Here is a 19,302-nt window from a genome sequence, read left to right on the forward strand (position 1 = left end):
CTGCTGCTAGAACAGACCTGCCTTCAAAGTGTCCGTGTGCGTTCCTTCTCACGCTATTGTGACACGGGGCCATGCTTTTTTAGCTGCGCGATTTGCAGTTTTGGACTTGGAGTGGAAATTCAAATTTGCAATATTTCTCCCACCGGTGGCCTCAAACTGCACTTTTGAAACCATTTAGACTCCAATATGTTTACATAACAATGTAATAGACTAGTGTCAGTATTCTGCCTTTGGTTCATCTTAAAAACATTGCCCCTCCCTCTCCTTCATCACCTCACGACAGCAGCACCCTCGACGGCACAGTCAGATCACATCATCCTTAGTGCTTCGAAACCTCCGGTGGCATCCAGCCGCTCAGCCAAGGATCCAGTTCAACATCCTCCTCATCACCTAACCTCACTCCATGCTACCTCACTGACTTCCTGCGCTGTCAAACTCCCACTTACAACCTCAGAGGGCCTTCTCCATGTCCGCCCCCTCCTCCTGGAGCTCTGACATTCTCCCCCACGCCTCCTCTTTCAAACCTGCAGCTGCTTTTATTGGCAATCCATTAGTCGTCGCCCCTCCTTTTTTTATTGTTGTAGCTGTGTTTATTGTTATACTGTTATTGCTTTAACTTTTTTCGGTTACAACCTTTATTGCCATGTAAAGTGCCAATTGAGCACCTTTAAAATCACTATACAATGTCATCTTCGTCGTCTTCTTGTTCTTATATGAAGTAGTGCTTACAGTGATGACACAACCTTAACGCTGATCTCTGTTCAGAACTCTGGACAGCTCCCGAACATCACCACCCTTTGTAGTTCCTATGGAGTGTGCACCCGAACATACAGCGTGGCAACGATGAAAACCAGGAGATGAGATGGATTTTAGAAAACAAACAGGAGATGTGTGGCAGTTTACCCTTTCTTCCACGTTACGTCATGGAGTTTAATTGGTAAAGTGGTAACAGCTCCACTAATTGCTAGCACATCTGCTCTTTCAGAAACCTCTTCACACGTTTACGCCACGTCTTGTTGCCCCTCTTTTTGTGTTTGTTGCTTCTTTGCTTTCCCCGCTGCTTGTCTTCCCTCGTCTTTCTCTCTCTGATACCAACCGTGCTGGAAGGCAACAGTTGCTTGTGCTGCATTCGTGCTCCGTTCTTGGTGAGTGTGGCGGATAGATGGCTGAAGGAACTTGAAACACAGAGCTGGTCTTCTTTTTTTGCCACTAACCATCCCTTCTGCTAGAGCACATGTGAGTTATTGTTTCGTTTTTGGTTTCTGTCTGAGAGGAAAGTGTGTTGCAAGGGATCATGAGTGCAGGCAGACTCTGATTTCGAAACTTAGTTGAACAATACAAAGGAATGTCAGTTGTTTCTCTAATGTCAGGTTAATGTCATTTATTTTCCAGAGGGTATTTTATCAAGTCAAGCTCTCAGGAAGAAAGCAAGGAGGACGTGAAGCAGACTGAAGAAAAGAGGGTTTTACTGCAGCAGTGGAAGTAGGAGCCGTTTCTCGCTGCTCTCCGTCTTCTTCGCAGCTTCACCGAGATGAAGCTGAAGGAGGACCTGAACCCCATGCTGCTGCTCCTCTTCCACCTCATGGTGTGGATCTACACCTGCGTCACCTTCCTGCCCTCCTACATCCTCAGCTGGGTCTCCAGATCCGACGGGGACCGCTTCGGCTCCGAGGAGGAGCGAGCCAAGAGGGCCAAGGCCCGCTCGGTGCCGGGAAGTCCAGAGGGACCCTACCGAGCGGTGAGCGCCACCAAGAGGCTGGTGACGTCGCTGCATCCGGGGGTGGACACCTTGGATAAGATGTTCGAGTACGCAGCCACGAGGTTTCCGCACAGAGACTGTCTGGGGACGAGGGAGGTGATCAGTGAGGAGGACGAGCGCCAGGGCAACGGGAAGGTGTTCAAGAAGGTAAAGAGTGATGAAGATGGTGTGGTTGTAGAAGGAGCAGCAAGGGAGGAAAAATGTTAATGGTGCTTTGGAGGAATGTTTCTACATGACTAATTAATTACATAAATGAAAAGATACCATATTCATAAAGACTGGAAACAGGCAACGTCATATTTAGTTAACAGATATGAGAGTTTTATTGAACTCCTTGTAACTCAAGAAATTGAATAATTAGCATAAAAGTATGTCCTGTATAAAATACCCCAGAATAAAAGTAAATAATGATACATTGTCAGTATGAAAACATGGCTACTGCCAACATGCCAACAAATTAAAACATGCTTTAATTCAATAATGATTATTACTATTAAAAAATTAAATGTTTTTATTTTCCATTCACTTGTGCTTATGCTCACTCGAATGAACAATATTAGAATGATTATTAGAATCATACAATTACACAAGCCCATTGAAATATATAGTTTTGATTTGTTAAACAAGGATAAAGACATATTGAGGAATAAAACGTATCAGGTTTTCTTCGTTTGATGATAAAAATCAGATACCAGACAAATCTTTTAACAGATCTATACTCTAGGATAGAAAAAGGAAGAAAGAAAATAAGTGGGAAGAAACTGAGAGAGAAAGAGGAAGTGTGTCAAGGACACAGCTTTTGTCAGCTGTGCAGACCAGCTGTTGGATAACTCTTCTCAGAAATTGCAATATTTCAGCCCAAATGTTCTGCTGTTTCCTCCACCTGCTGTCTAGAAGAACCTGTTGCAGCATTTTCACCGTTTGAATTGAGAGTACAAAGTACAAATGTGGAATTAAAAAAAGGAAACAGGATAGAGAGATTGGTATTTCTTCAGGATTAAGATCCAGAATGTGTTCCAAAAGGATGTTTTGCTACCATGCCATCTATTTACTGTAAGAAAACATACTCATTTATATAAAACAAAGTTGTTTCAGGATCAAATATAAACTTTACCCAGCAGAACACTTTCAAACAGTGTTATCTGTTCGTTTTGGATTTACATTACAGTTCCTGTGAATTATCCACTAATCCAAACAGCTTGATCCTAATCCATTTAAACCCCTGTTGAAACGTTTAATGCTGCGATAAAATGTGTCTTAGCTGTTCCAGCCCTATTGTTCCCACCCGGTGGGAAACAGTGCCGTACAGTCATCATTACAGTGTGCTTTTCTGTGCACCACCGCGTGTCACCCATTAGGAGCCAGTATAACCTCGCTGATGCATGCGGGAAGGTTCACGGCCTCTTACTGTCATCAGTGTGTCAGTGTTGGAGAGGAGATCCAGAGGCTCGCATGTTTATCTGACATTAGAAGAGGAAGTAGTTCCGTTTCATGTGACTTTTTGTTAAGAAACAGTACAATACACGTGACTCTTAGATAGAACTCCACGTGTTTAAAATGTACCCACCAAGACACAGTAAAAGAAGGGATTCTTTAATGTTAAATTTGAATGATTTGGAATCTGCTGTTCCTTTTTACTCTCCCTTTTCCTCACAATTAATGTGAATGTACGTCTTCTCCCACTCCCATCGCTCCCCCTGCAGGTGGTTCTGGGTGACTACCGTTGGCTCTCCTATGAGGAAGTCCTCACAGCAGCGACCCAACTGGGCAGCGGTTTGGCATCGCTGGGTCAGCGGCCGAAAAACAACGTCGCCATCTTCTGTGAGACGCGCGCCGAGTGGATCATTGCTGCCCAGGCATGCTTCATGCACAACTTCCCGTGTAAGTGGAAAGGCCATAACATTCACAACACAAGTGTTCTTTATTCCAAACCAGTTAGAAGCATCGTTCTCTTACATACTGCATATGTCTGTCACATCCCCGCTGGTTTGTTACATTCTTTGATGCAGTTCATATTTAGTTTTTTTATTTGCATACACTTAAGACTGCATTATATCCAGATAATAAAGAAGAAGAAGAAGGAAAAAATAAGATGCGTCAGGAAAGGCCGGGAAGCCACAGGCTCATACAAACATTAACAAGAGGAGGGGGAAAAGAAACATTTACATAATTGATCAAATGAATGACAAGAGGAAGCCCACTAAATGACCAACTCATGAAAAATAAGATTTGTTTGTATGTTTGGCTCCTGTTTAATACTTTTTTAACTATTTCTTGCTTGGAAAATGACTTTCGATTGTCAAAATAGTTGCAGTATAATCTGTCATTCGACCAATCGATTCATCAACGAATAGTTGCAGTTCAATTTTTATGAAATAGGACTTTCACATGGAATTCCTGCGTGTAAATGAGTTAAAATGAGTTTCTGAAATAATACAATACAATACAACAGACTAGAGGCAAATGTAGTGTTTTTAATGGTCAGTAAATGCAAGAGTAAGGAAGTAAACCTGTACTTTACACAGTCGTGTACTTTCAGTTTTGGCTCTACTGCCTCTTTAAAGGTGATTATGTTCACTGTTCTCTTCTGTTTCGTCCATGTCTGAATTATAGCTGATTTATAGCCAGTTCAGTGTGTGTGTGTGTGTGTGTGTGTGTGTGCGCGCGCGATGGACAACTTGTAACATGCAGCGGCCCAGCTGAGACAGGAGAAGGTCAATTTGTCCCTTCCGCTATGCTGTTACGTAAGCGTCCCACTTCCTCCACTGCTTTTTTGGTTTTGTTTTGTTAACAAAACCAAAATGGTGCTTTGAACCAGTTTTTTTTCATGTAACAAACTGAACAGAAGTGTAAAATGTACCTGCCAACCCCAGACCGTTCTTTGTTTCGTCAGATGAAAAGGTCCAGATGAATCATTTAACAAGGCAGAGAGGACATAATACAAATTGTGACATAAGAAAAAACAGGAATTGCTCAAGAATGAAATGTTTTATGTTATTTATAAACTAAATTATGGTGTAAATAATTGACACTGACATGGTTGAAAATGGATTAAAACACCATCCACTGTTTCAAATCCGTCCTAATCTTGCCATGCTCATTATGAGTCGAGCATTTGGGACCCTGAAATAAAAGAATGTTTACAAATTAATCAGACCCCCTCCTCACCTCTCATAACCACCATCATGTTTCCTTGTTTTTATTGCCACTGTGTTCCAGAAAACGAGCAGAGCAGCGGGCTGGTGGCTGCACATGTCTGTGATGTTCATATGAGCCTCACAAGAGCAGTACAGCAGCCGCTTTCTGCCCTCAGGAAATGTACTGTTTAATATGGCCTGTACTAAAAAAAAAGTGCTTTATTTACTATGAGCATCCACAGCTGCACTTTAAGCTCATTAAATCTTTTCAATTGTCCTTGAAGGACCCTTCATTTCCTCCGCCCGCTCGAGTTTATGCTCCATTAAACCGACATGCTCGTATAATGCGCTGCGAATACGTGGTGATAAAGCATCTTTAAAAAGCATCGTTCTCTCTTGCAAACATTCGGACAGTGGAAGGGCCCGGGGCGGGGGACAACACGCAGCGTGGGGGGAGGCGGAGAGGAGTTAATGGTTGGAAAGAGGGATGGAGAGAAAGGACAGAAGGGGGAGGAAGGAGAGGGAGAGGGGAGATGGCGTCAGAAGAGGGGTGAGAGAGTCTACGTGAGCATCTGATGTTGACAGAGGCATCAAGGAGTCAGCCAAAGGCCCCCAGTGAACTCAAACACTGAGTGGTGTGTGTGTGTGTGTGTGTGTGTGTGTGTGTGTGTGTACATTGTATATTTACTGTTTATTGGCTCTTTGTCAAAAGGCAAACATGCTCATCATTGGTGAGTTCTACGCACTTCTCATATAATATGTGAGTTAAATCATCAAACTGTTACGTGCAGCAGTAATTCTCGACATAATGCTGCCGTTGCATAATCACAACTCCAGTCTTTTTAACGATCCTCGTTTGTTACGCAAGTTATTCACAAGTTCATCATCGGGTCGCTGCCGAGTGGAGCCTGAATGTTCGTCAAGTCTTCTGTGTTAAAATGACCTGCAGTGCTGGAGCCCAATCTAGTGTTTAGATCTCACGGCTGGAGGTGTCATGGCCCTCATCCACACACACACACACACACACACACACACACAGTTGCAGAGCAGGAAGTGTTGGAGCTCCCTGACGCAAAAGCATGATGTCACTTAAGATCCTGTCCCATAAACCCATGTGTCTGTGTCAGTGTAGGGAAGAGGAGTCACGGACCTCGCTAGACCTCTGTCTGTGCTGTCACCTTTCACTTTGTCCCTCCGTTCGCTTGAAGCAGTTTGCTGCTGGTGCGCTCTGATCCGTCAATATTATTGCACTCATTCACGCAGCAAAAGCTGTCTCTGTCCACTCAAAAATGGGTTTTGATTATCATTTTTTTGCGCCTCACTGTCACACAAGAAGTCTGTTTTCACATCCATCTGCTGAAATGTATGTGAGCTTACCTTGAATCTTAGTTTAAGCATGACATCAAAACTAGTTTGTATCTTATTTTGACATCTTATATCCAGCAGTTTAAACGTTTGAAATTTGAAACAATATTCATAGTGGATTTTTCCATGAGAAGGAATGTTTTTTTTGTTTTTTTTTTATTTAAAGGCCCCATATTATGAAAAACATGTTTTCTCTGGTCTCTACACCTAACTGGTCCTCCCTGAGCTGTGACTCTGCAGCTGGTACAACGGCGCTCCTACAGGCTGTTCAGATGCAGCTCCCGTCGTTACGTAACGAAGGGAGTCATTTGCATAGACCGAACTCCTCTGTGCGATGATAGGAGATATCCGAGAGGGGGCATTCATCACCGAGGTGAAGTTCGGTGTGTCCTGCAAACATTTTTTCTCACTCCTCAGGGGTTTTGGGCTCAACCCCTGAGGTCTAATTGAAGGAAATCTTAATTCTACAGCATGCAGTGATATTTTAGACAAGCTTCCAACTTTGAGGCAACAGTTTGGGGAGACCCTTTCCTGTTTCAACATGACTACATGACCTACATACACAAAGCCAGCTCCAGAACATTTGGACAAGAAATAATTGAGTTAAGGACACCCCAAAGAAACACACGGTGATGTAATCAAACTATGACATGTGAAAGACGATCAATATCTGGCTCCAGACTCTCCTCAACTCTTAATAGCTCCAACTGCTGATGTTTTCCTAAGTGGACGCTGATGAAGATGTACGTGACGACACTCCATCAGACACATGCACTTAGTCATAACACACACGCCCTCACATACCAATACTGTTTGATATCCTCAAAGGAGTGCTTGTCAGGCAGTCACAGCTTGTGTCCCACTGGCTCAGACGCTGTGCTGGGGCCCCTTGAGGTGCCCGATGATGTCATAAATGCGGGAGGAGCCAAACAGAAGGGCTGAGCAGTATAAACAGAGTGCACGTCCATCTTGTGATAGCTGCGCTCACACAGACTTGTCCCTATGGGCTAGTTGTAGTGCGTAGTGTTATAGTGCAGTCCAATATAATACAGACAACCAGCTAGAACAGTATTCTCAATAAAACTGGACATTTTGGAGTTGGCAAAGGCATCGGAGAGTAATTATTTCAGGGTTATTGCAATGTATTCTTCAGTCAGTCAATCTATGGACTGCATTGTTTTTTTTTACTTTTTCTGTTTGGTGGCTATTAAAATCAAGGGTTGTACATTATGTTTGAAACTGTCACATGACTGGTGTGTGTTGCAGTGGTCACGATTTACTCCACACTGGGAGGTCCCGCCATCGCTCATGGGCTGAATGAGACTCAGGTCAGCCACATCATCACCAGCAGAGAGCTCCTGGAGACCAGACTCAAGGTTAGAATACACACCAGCACACAAACGCACGCCGGAAATCTGTTTCAACCGATGAAAACGTAGGAAATGTAACAGACCACGTGGATGCTTGTCATATGTGTGTACTTAAGGCTATCCTGTATGAAGTTCCGAGGCTGCAACACATCATTGTAGTGGACGACAAACCGACGTCATGGCCCGGCTATCCACGTGGAATCAGCATCCACAACATGGCTGCTGTCCAGAAGCTGGGATCCAAGGCTGAGAACGGTATGCTTCATATGATGGAATATCAAAGCACTTTCTCATGTTTTAAATATTTGAATACCAAGCTTTCAACAAACCCGAGCAAAAGAGCGCCTTCCTTTGCACTAAATCAAAAATATCATTATCAGCCTTACTGATCCAAACCTACATTGCCGTTGACTGTAATCAATTGCTAATAGAAGTCTCCATATTTATTTGAACGACCAAAAGCAGGGTTTATTCTATAATAGACAGATGAGGCAGAACTATACATGATGCTGTTGTTTGCATAAATTTTTTTTTTTTTTAATTAATAACAACACAGATTGTTAATATAAATTTTAAATAAAATAGGACCCAATGTGGACCCATGTGGGACACCATTTTGTGTACTTAAAGACAGCCCTATGTTAACCAGCCATAACGTTTAGTTTAAAGATCAGTACCAGATAGTCCCACGCTAAATGGGATGGTCGTGGTGGTTTTTTTTTCCTGGGGGCGGATTAGTACGAGTCCCCGTTAGGTCATGTGAATGAGGAAGTGCTCACATCTGTATCAGATTAAGGTCGATCTGATGCTCATTCAATGAGTGGATTGGATGGATGAGGAAAGGTCTTCGCCCCCTCTTCGCCTTTTAATTTGACCGCCTGAACTGAGTGACCCAAAACAAGAGAAGCTGGTAGTGTCATGTGCAGATAAAGAGGGAAGGAAGTTGGTTTGGGAAGGGAGGATGCAGCACTGGGATACAGGGGAGGGTCATGTTTACACACAGCGCTGTTAACTTCACATGACATCAACTCTCAGAGAACACACTCCTACATGCCTGCCGTCCGAGGAAGAGCAAAGAGGAAGACGAGAGGCCCTCCCCTTGTGAATGCAATGAGATCTACTCTCCCTTCCTCTCCTTCGTGCCTCCCTTCATCCTCTGTTTTTTTTTTAGGCCTGCAGTGCTCGGGTGTTTTGTTCCACACAATGCTGAACATAGAGGAATGAAAAGTACACTGCTGGAGGCGAGCACACCACCAACTGTTTTTTTTACATCTTTAAACGATTTGATCTTTACTTATTTATTGAGACAAGAGGCCGAGAGGTCATTACTGTGTCCTGTCATCCCGACACGCGACTGCCTTTTTAAGTCTCCCAGCTATATCTTTCCTTATTTCAAGAAACATTTGGCAGAGAACTTCCTGTTCTTGATTAGATGTCTTGTTTATAAATATCTCCCACTCATAGGTAGTGGTCGACCGATATGGGGTTTTCAATGGCCGACGCCAATGTCGATATTTAGAGAGCAGGGCGGCCGATGGCCGATCTATAATGCCGATATCATGTTTTTGTTGATATCATGTTTTACGTTGCATCTCTGTGATAAATAAGGAACCTTGTTTGCTTTTTTTTTTGCATCAAATACAACAATTTCATTAATAATGACAACAAATCAGACACAGAATTGCTATAGGGGGCGGCACCCACTGAGGCTTCAGGCCTATTACAGATCGGTGTTGTGACCTCACTTCAGACTCGGGGAGTCAGCGGAACCGGACCGATCCTTTTATATCAAAAATGGCGCCCGCACTGGGTGAGACTTACCTGTAATCGCCGAAAGGCTGCCTCCAGATGTGTCTGCAGACATGTTCTGTTTATCGGCCTTTCCGACATCAAATATAGGGGGGCTGTACCTTTCTGAAACCAACAATGTGACATCTACACCAACTATCACACTGTGCAACATTATAAATTGCTTTTGGATTGTCCAAAAATGTGTAACGTTATTCAACGATTTATTGCACCTCGCCCCTCTTTCTCATGGCAGGATTTCTTTCTCTATTTTGGAACAGCTACAACCACCTGAGCCTTCTGATGACACACAGAACGAGCTATGTTTCAAGCACAGCCCACACATTTTTATACAGTGTATACAAACTGAAGAATCCCCCTAGTATTAGAGTAGATTAATTATCAGAGTGCTTAAGCGCATGCGTGCATGCGATATCAAAGATGGCGTATACATGCAAAAATAGGTTTAGATCAACAAGATGAATGGGAAGTTCAAATTAAACACACTCCCTCAGCTGACAGCCAGAGTGTGGATTAACATCCAAATGTACAAAAAAAAAAGAGGTACGAGATCAAAGGAATGACCAAGGAGATCAAGAGAGTGCCAGAGGAAGAGGAGTAATGGATGAAAGAGTAGAGGAAAAAAAGACCACAAAAGTGCAAGAGAGTGAGGGGAAGATGGAAGGGAGAGGGTGTTTTTGGCGAGCTCAGTCAGACATAAACTCTTTAGTGTGCCAAGAGGGGCCTGGTTGTTTAATATCACAGCTGACTATTTTCCATCCATGTGTTTGAACTTTGAACACAGCCTCTATTGGATTACAGGAACTAAATATTTCCTTGGCCTTCGACATCCACTGCATTTTGTTTTATTAATGCTGTTTCTCCTGTCTGTCTGTAAGTCTCTATGTCACCAGCCATTACCATAATGCACTTTTGATGCTTCTACTCACATGTGTGTGTTTGTGTGTATTCCAGCAGCACGTGAGCGTAAGCAGCCGCTGCCATCAGACATAGCAGTCATCATGTACACCAGCGGATCCACGGGCATACCAAAGGGCGTCATGATCTCCCATAGCAACATCATCGCCGGCATCACAGGCATGGCCGAGCGCATACCCAACCTGTGGTAGGAAACACAAACTCCTATATACCTGGATATAAATCTGTATGTTACACCCTTGGAGATGTGATATATGAGTGAGAGACATGTTGGTATAACAAGACACAGCACATTTTGTTTGGTCAGATTTATTTTGTTAAATAAAAAAAGAGGGTAGATTTTTGTAACCTTTGTGCAAAGTCAGGCTAGCTGTTTCCCCCTGTTTCCAATGTATGATGCTAAGCTAAGCAGCTGATGAAAGTAGCTACATATTAAACATACAGGCATGAGAATGGCATCAGTAGACTACCCGCCTACTCTCAGTAGTCTCATGAGAGAGAAGGTAGGTGTCTCCAAATGTTGAACTATTCATTTAACCTCGATCGATTCCTGCCATTTGCCTGGTGCAATGTGGGCTGCTTTGAAGGAAGAGATATTTCCAGGGGGAAAATAAATCTTTGTACTTTTATATTACTATTGCTGCGAGGAGAATTATACAACACTGCCTTTTTATTTCTCCCACTTTTTACCCAAAGTGAGCAGAGCGCTGTACATTTTACACCGTAATCCATTTTGCCTGAGAATGCAGTTTAAATTGCACTACATCAGCGCAGTGAGGATATAAACTTCCTCCTCTCACTAATCTCTGCTGTCAAAGACTCTGTCGGCTATAAGGTTGAGTGATACTGCGTTTTAAGGAAATCTGCCAAATGCTCTTTTCTGGGCCAACTCCTGGGTTGGGGCTTCCATGACAACTGAGCAAGTATGAGCCAGCTCGTATGATCATACAACACAAAAGAAAAGGACCCTTCTCTCTGGGGAACAAGACGGGGGTGGGAGGAAATGCAGAAGGGAGTTTATTAAGTATGAGTGGCGGGAAACGCTGGAAGGGTGGGAGTTACATTGAGAAGGTTAGAGGGGTTATGGATGTTACAATCTCAATCAGACTATGAAAATGATGGCTTTCCTTAGTGTATTAAGTTTAATTACTGTGTAAACCCCCTCCCCATGTACTCTGTGAATTGACCCTTTGCTAAACGCCCCCGCTGCTACTCCTTCAAGCTGTCAGAGCTACCATGGAGCCCACACTGTCACTAAAGGCACTCCCTGTATAATTATTGTGTAGTTTTTTGGAAAAACAAAAAAAATTGGAGGATAAGGAAATTCTTGCGTAGAGATAAATGTGACCAGTAGAAGCAAAGGAATAGATGGCCTCTATTTTGTACAGATAATCTCTCTGATGCACGGCATATCTTTTTAGGATTATTATCCCATGATCAAATATCAAATACAGCAGATTGTATTATACTTAACTAGACCTAATGCTTGAATAAGGTAGCGGTGATAACTTTCTGAACAGCTCAAAGAGTGCATGTGTGTCCACAGCGAGGAGGACACCTACATCGGCTACCTGCCGCTCGCTCACGTGCTGGAGCTCAGCGCGGAGCTCGTGTGTGTTTCCCACGGCTGCAGGATCGGCTATTCGTCACCTCAGACTCTGGCTGACCAGGTAACCTACGGCTGGAAACTGGACTGTTTTTGCACTTCATCATAGCTTTCACGTCTCGATTTGTGTGATGATGTGCAAACGTCATGGTGTTTCTCTTTCCCAAAGTCGACCAAGATAAAGAAAGGAAGCAAAGGAGACACCAGCGTCCTGCAGCCCACTCTGATGGCAGCTGTCCCGGTACGTCAAGGCCGTACCTTAACCTTTACGCTATCTCTGTATGTTTCTCATGCAATGTCGTTTGGCAGCAGGTCAGATTCCACTCAGGCTTTGTTCATAGTCCAGCTGTGGAGCAGCAGCGACAAAGTCCAGCAGGCCTGGACCTGCCGGACCTGTTTCTGGACTGACTCAGACGTAAATACTCTCTGGCACCTACTGCTGGCTAATGTATGCTCTTCACTGAACAATATTAGATGTCCAGGGGGGCTACAATACAAAATTAATCCATTTCAGCAGTGATGACTCCAGGATGGGATTTGGCTGCGTGGCTTTATTTATTTTGTCTTTGTTAATTTTAGAAGGAGTGACCAGTTTGGGGCTGCACGGTGGTGTAGTGGGTAGCACTGTCCCGGGTTCGATTCCCGGGTCGGCCCCGGGTTCCTTCTGTGTGGAGTTTGCATGTTCTCCCCGTGTGAGCGTGGGTTCTCTCTGGGTTCTCCGTCTTCCTCCCACAAAGACATGCAGGATGGGGATAGGTTGATTGATGACTCGTAGGTGTGAATGTGAGTATGAATGGTTGTCTGTCTCTACATGTCGGCCCTGTGATAGACTGGCGTCCTGTCCAGGATGTACCCTGCCTTCACCCAATGACAGCTGGGATCGGCTCCAGCGCCCCCGCGACCCTGAATACAGGATAAGCGGTAGACAATGGATGGATGGTGACCAGTTTGGGCAAATATAAACGTCGGGCTTGTAGTGCGAGCCGGAAAGACAAAGTGTGTTGGGGTGTTACCGAGAATCTCATCTCGGGTATCCACACTGCCATCCATATGGTTGATGGATCATTGCAATCAAAAATTGGAGGATTATGCTGCTATAATTAATATTTCATATTGATAATGCATCAAATTAATCTGTGTTTGTCACCAAGGATGACCTCTTTACATACATAGAACATTATTTGTTTTTCAGCTCATTTCCAGCTGGTAGCTTGTTCTCTGAGCACCACCTCTGCAAGATTGTTGATTTCCTCTCGATATGAAGTCTCATCGTCGTTTTGGCATCCTACCGATGATTGTAGAGTCATCTGCCAAAATCCCAAAGTTGAGTTATGTGACGTTTTTATGGCTGAACTTTGACCACAGCCGTGAAGACATCAGAGATGACTACCCCCTCTGATGATAGCACATTATAATTCCTTTGCTCTTTCTTGGCTAGTCTGTACACTGGCTAGTTGGAGAGACAATGCGTCTTGCCACTGTATTCTTTCCCCCTCTCTCACATGAGCCCCCCCCCCACCCCATCTCCCAGTGGTCGTAGTGTAAAGGGCAGAGGGCCTCAGTGTCTGGAACCATTCACAGCTGTAAACAGAACGTGAGAAAGCCCCATGTGGTTATCCCCACGACACACACACACACACACTCACACACACACACACTCAATCACTCACACACACCAACACACGTACTCACACGCACGTACAAATTGTTTGCTGTGATATGACAACGAGCTGCTGCGTGAATCCTGTGTCGACTTCCTCTCTCACTGCTTTAGCTTTCACTCAAACACACACACACACACACACACACACACACACACACACACACACACACACACACACACACACACACACACACACACACACACACACACACATGTACACACAGGACCAGCTGTTCTTTTATTGGTTTTATGCCCTTTTCAGTTCAGCTTTTGAAGACATTGATTTGGATGATGATGTGTTCTTGATCTGTGGGTTTCATTTCTCTCCACAGCACTTACATACTACTTGATTTCCTCATTACATTCCGATAGCAATTAATACAAAAAATGTTCTGACGTAAAAAAAAAATATGTAAAAATGCAATCTGTGGCCGTGGCAGGAATGTAAAAACTCTCAGATTCCCTCGGTTTTGTAGGTCACTTTGTGAGTGATCCATTGGGGAGACTTTTTGTTATGCAACCTTTTTAGGAGCATGTGCCTTCCCCATTATACTCATGTGTTCCTCTGGACTTGGTATATATTAAGAGAGAGATGTTCTGTTCCGTACAAGTTCTGTTCTTTTGTGAACTCTAGCCCTTTAACATTTTGCGATTTTATTTTTAGGCAAATTTGGCATTTAGTGAAAAAACAACAACAACTTCTATCATCCTAATGAAACTAATAAACAAAAACAAGCCATACATTTAAAGATATTCCAAATGCCTTTTGGTTTTTACCTCCGCTGGGCCTCAGATCCAGTACTTCGGTTTTATCAGGCAGAATCACCACTTTAAAGTCCCAGCACTCTGGCTGGGCCCCATATTAGGAGCTGCAATGCAACTGTGCTGCAACTCATATCTCTCAGACATGTATCTTCTAACCAGGTACAAGTACAGAAACAGGACTTCATGTCCTTCTTCAACTTATCTGCTCCTCTGCATCAGTCTTTCACATTTAGTCTCATAACACATTTTATTCTTTCTCTCTCCTGGCTGCAGGAGATCATGGATCGTATCTATAAGAACGTGATGACCAAAGTGGAGGAGATGAACTGTGTCCAGCGAACACTCTTCATTCTGGCATACAACTATAAACTGGAGCAGCTCGCCAAAGGACACAGCACGCCTCTCTGTGACAGGTTCGTGGATGAGCTGCTGCAGCATTTTGATAAAAGTTCTAAAGCGTTTTTGTTCACGTCGTTCTCAGGTTCTCTCACCTGCCCATTCTCCACTCAACCTGTCCATTTATCAATGACCTCTGCCCATCCGTGCAGGCTGGTGTTCAGGAAAGTCCGCTCTCTGCTGGGAGGTCAGACGCGAGTGTTGCTCTCAGGTGGAGCGCCGCTTTCCGCCGCAACGCAACGCTTCATGAATGTGTGTTTCTGCTGCCCGGTGGGTCAGGGATACGGCCTGACCGAGACCTGCGGCGCTGGAACCATTAGCGAGCGTAAGCAGTAACGGGAGTCACAAAGTAGCACGTGGTCAACAAGAAATAATCATGAGAATAAAAATATTCAAAAACATATCATCCAACAAAGTAATGACCAAGTAATGACATTCCCATCAGCCTCAGCGTTGCTCTTAAGTGCTAATTAGCAAATGTTAGCATGCTAACACGCTAAACTGAGATGGTGGCCATGTTAAGCATATGAGCTGCTTAGCATCAGGATGATAGCATTGTCACTTTAAGTAAATTAGCATTTAGCTGTGGCACAGCTGTGAACTCAATTAAAGGCAATATACAAACAGTAATTACTGCTTCTTAAGTAGGATGAAATTCAAGTGGCAATCTGCCCCCAAATGAAAAAATCACATTATTGAGCAATTATGGGAAGTTACTTGGAAAACAGAGTTTCCACAACCTGCAAGCAGAGATAAAAGCAGTGGGAGGAGATGAAGATAACGAGAATGAGTAGGGAATAATGGGTGGATATACAGTATGGAGTGTGGGTTATGTTTTGAAAGGGAAGAGTGTGGAAAAATCAACATTAGCAGCAAATCGTATGCTGAGAACCGAGTTGGCCGCATACCATTTTTAGTCTGTTGTGAAAATGTAAAAAAAAAAAAAGGGGATGTGATTATTCGTGCGCATGTTGCTTTGTAAAAGAAATACAAATGTCTCCTCACAAAAACACAGACATGCCTTACCTAACAGGGACATCATTTGGCGGTGACGGTTGCCCCACTATTTGCTTTTGAACTTTGCAGCTTATCTATTAGCGTTCATTGCCAACACATTCGTCAAAAATAACAGAAAGACATCCAGCCGTTCCCAGGCAGAGTAAACCAACAGGGGCATTTGCTGCCCGTCACTCTCCACTGCGGTCGGGAAAACACTGTTTTGTGGTCAGTCCTTTGGGATGGGGTTTTTGGCAGCGGGGGAACACGTGAGGTCTGGTTGCTGTAGCAACAAAAGTTGTGCCTTGATGCTAGTGTGCTTCTTGATCGTGTGTGTTGTCTGTTCTAGTGTGGGACTACAGCACTGGGAGAGTGGGAGGGCCGCTGGTTTGCTGTGAGATCAAGCTGAAAGACTGGGTGGAGGGTGAGTGAGCGGATTCACATGGATTCACAGGGACGTGTATCGGTCCTCTACTGCATGTGCACACACTGACACTTTCCTCAGTTTAACAATCCATCCAGCATGAATCATTCCGGTGAGAGGCCACTGTAGCTGGTCCATAGCCTTGTAAGGAAAGCATCCTTCCCTTCATTACACTCTTGTACAACTTCCATCTCTTTTACGCAAAGGCATAACTCATGTTTATTACGCTTTTTTCAAATCTTCATGCTTATCAAGTTCAGTTTATTGCCTGCTTGGCTTGCAGAGCAGAAATACAATTTAATAGTTTCTTTTATCTCTGTAAAGTTATTGTCTAGCAGAATTGAGAAAACTGAAGATTTTTTTTTCATTGCATTTGCTTTCACAATCTGCTGAATTTCAAACCCTGCTTTCAGGTGGTTACCGTGGAAATGACACGCCGCATCCAAGAGGAGAGATACTGGTCGGTGGACCCAACATAACCATGGGATACTACAAGAACGAGGCGAAAAACCAAGAGGATTTCTTTGTGGATGAAAACGGCCAGCGGTGGTTCTGCACGGGGGATATCGGCGAGTTTCACGAAGACGGCTGCCTCAAAATAATTGGTGAGGAGAGGCGGATGGAGGCATGGCGGAGGGAGGTGCACCAGATTACTGGAAATTTCCAGGCTACCCCTCTGCTCAACTTCCATCCATCATGAAGACTTTTCACATATCAGATTCTACCTCACTTCCCAGAATGACTCCACAGTCCTGTTTACTTTAGTCAGCCAGAACCCCCAAATGTCCTCTGTTATCTAGATGCCACTGATATACACAGTTCAGTGGGAATTTGGTCTTTTCCCCAGCTTCTTCCCTTTATTTCCCAAAAACATTAACCAAACTTGTAGATATATATATATTTGATTACTTGCAGCTGCCTCTGCTTGTGTTTCTAGATCGTAAGAAAGACTTGGTGAAGCTGCAGGCAGGAGAGTACGTCTCCCTGGGAAAGGTGGAGGCTATGTTGAAGAACTGCCCTCTGGTCGACAACATCTGTGCCTATGCCAACAGGTGTGTGTGTGTTACTTACCGAGATTCCCACCGGTGTGTTTCCACTCAGCTACAGGTGGCAGTAATGCTCCAAAGAGTCAGGGCAGAATAACGGCTAAATATGATTGTAGAAAATGTTTTGCAGATGTTTTGATGAGGCAGGAAATACATTCAACGTGTTTGTTGAATCTCACAGAATGATGGTGACTAACATCAACTGGAAACAGAAACTTTGTTTGTTAACAAGAACCCTCCACGGGGGGCCTTTAACTTTCACTAATTCATGCTCTGCTCAAGTGTGTAAACTTCCTTTTAAGGGTAAATAGCTCATTTGGTGAGGAATTGGTGGGTTCACATCCGGCTAAATATTCACTTTCCAGAATACAAAAAACGACCAGTGTTGCTTAATAACTCCACCATCTTTTGTCTTGATTTTCCTCTCCACCTGCTCTGCAGTGATGAGACGTACGTGATTGGCTTTGTGGTGCCCAACCAGAAGCACTTGTTGGCTCTGGCCCACCAGTACGGTATCCGGGGCCCGTGTGAGGAGCTGTGCAACAGTAAGGCCATGGAGGAGCTGGTCCTCAGGATCCTCACGGAGGCTGCTCTAGCAGGTGAGAGGAGGGGACAAACAAGAGGGCTTTCTCCCAGTTGAATTCCCAGTTAACGTTTCGTCTTCTCCCATCGTAGCCCAGCTAGAGCGCTTTGAGATCCCTCGCAAGATCTGCCTGAGCCCGGAACCCTGGACTCCCGAGACGGGATTAGTGACCGACGCGTTCAAGCTCAAACGCAAGGAGCTGAAAACGCGTTACCAGGACGACATCGAGAGAATGTACGGCGGGAAATGACGACGAGGTCCACTGCGGCATTGTTCATGCCCCCAACACAGGCCAACACTTTACTGTGAACACTCCCGGTACCTCGTCACTGCTTCCTCGTCCCCATCCCCATGAACGTAGGAGCCACCGCGACCTGAATCTACGGTGAATCTTAACAGAAAGAAGCACTTTTTACTTGAATTTGTAATTACAGATGGGATGTAAAAAGAACCACAACATAACCCTGTCCACTGCTGCCTTTCCCCCTTTTTTTCCTCGTGGGGATCCTTATTGTTCCAGATGTGAGTTATGAAACGGATGTGTTGGCTGATGCCGTCTGTTGAACTCTCTCTGTGTGCCGTGTTGGGTAGACGGGTCTGCTCCACCCATGAGACGTCAGATTGGTTTACGCGTGTCTCTAAATCGATCCCTTAGTTCCTTCTTTTAACGAACAGGTTTCACATCCCTTCTTCCTGCAGGTCAGGAGACAGTTAAGTCTTTTTGTTTTCTTTTTTTGGTCCACATGTTTGGAGTTCTGCCGATGGTTTATTTTGTCTCTCACCCACAGTCGGACGTTGACCCCCGTGGTCACGGGACGTCTCCTCCATCAGCACATCTTGATGCTGAAAGCACAAAGTCATTCGAGGGCAAATGAGAGCAGGCTGGTAAAAAATGCCATGGTCACATCTGGTCTAACAGTCTTTTTTTTTTTAATCTTTAATCAACATTAGGGGCCATTGTCCTTTTTGGAAAATGACAGACTGCACCTAATAGTCTTATTTAAAAAGAAAAGAAACAAAGATGCAGTCTTGTTTAGTCTATTGTATTTTCCTACAGCGATAGAGTAAACCTTTTCATGTGCAAAAACGCACATTTACTCACTTGTATTACAAATGTCATGACTGTGTAATCATTGTCATACTTGATTGATCAAAGTGCAATATGAAAATGTATCATTTCTGTCCAAATAAGGCAGTTGATTATAGATAGGACATAAATAAAACTGTCCTCGCTGTGCGTAAGGTGGTGCAGCAACATTTATTCTGCAGGGGCGTCGTCATCATTGGCTTACAGTCCCATGTTCCTGTCATCTGAGAGTACGACCCTCAGTCATACTCGTCGTGACCCGTCGAGTCCTCACACAGGACAAACATGACTCAGCATCCCTCACAATGTGACACCTGTTGCCTTCTCTTGTGATTCTGAGTAACGCCTTTCTAATTCCTGACTGAGTCTTTCAATTAT

General features: G+C 44.1%; 1 protein-coding gene across 2 annotated transcripts; it reads left to right on the forward strand.

Annotated features, from left to right (window-relative positions):
• Positions 1–1,403: 1,403 nt before the first annotated feature.
• On the forward strand, positions 1,404–19,294 carry acsl3a (acyl-CoA synthetase long chain family member 3a). 2 transcript variants are annotated; one of them, XM_084018697.1, is made up of 14 exons: positions 1,404–1,906; positions 3,463–3,640; positions 7,528–7,637; positions 7,748–7,886; positions 10,398–10,545; positions 11,905–12,028; positions 12,134–12,205; positions 14,666–14,805; positions 14,941–15,113; positions 16,134–16,208; positions 16,622–16,813; positions 17,146–17,260; positions 17,696–17,853; positions 17,930–19,294. In XM_084018697.1, the coding sequence occupies exons 1-14, from the start codon at positions 1,532–1,534 to the stop codon at positions 18,085–18,087; spliced, it is 2,157 nt and encodes a 718-aa protein (XP_083874823.1). In that variant the 5' UTR covers positions 1,404–1,531; the 3' UTR covers positions 18,088–19,294. The 2 variants fall into 2 exon arrangements, with proteins under 2 accessions (XP_083874823.1, XP_083874822.1); XM_084018696.1 differs by having other exon boundaries at positions 1,406–1,906; positions 10,395–10,545.
• The last annotated feature ends 8 nt before the right edge of the window (positions 19,295–19,302 follow it).

Source organism: Eutrigla gurnardus (genome assembly GCF_963514095.1).
Source record: "Eutrigla gurnardus genome assembly, chromosome: 10".
NCBI lineage: Eukaryota > Metazoa > Chordata > Actinopteri > Perciformes > Triglidae > Eutrigla > Eutrigla gurnardus.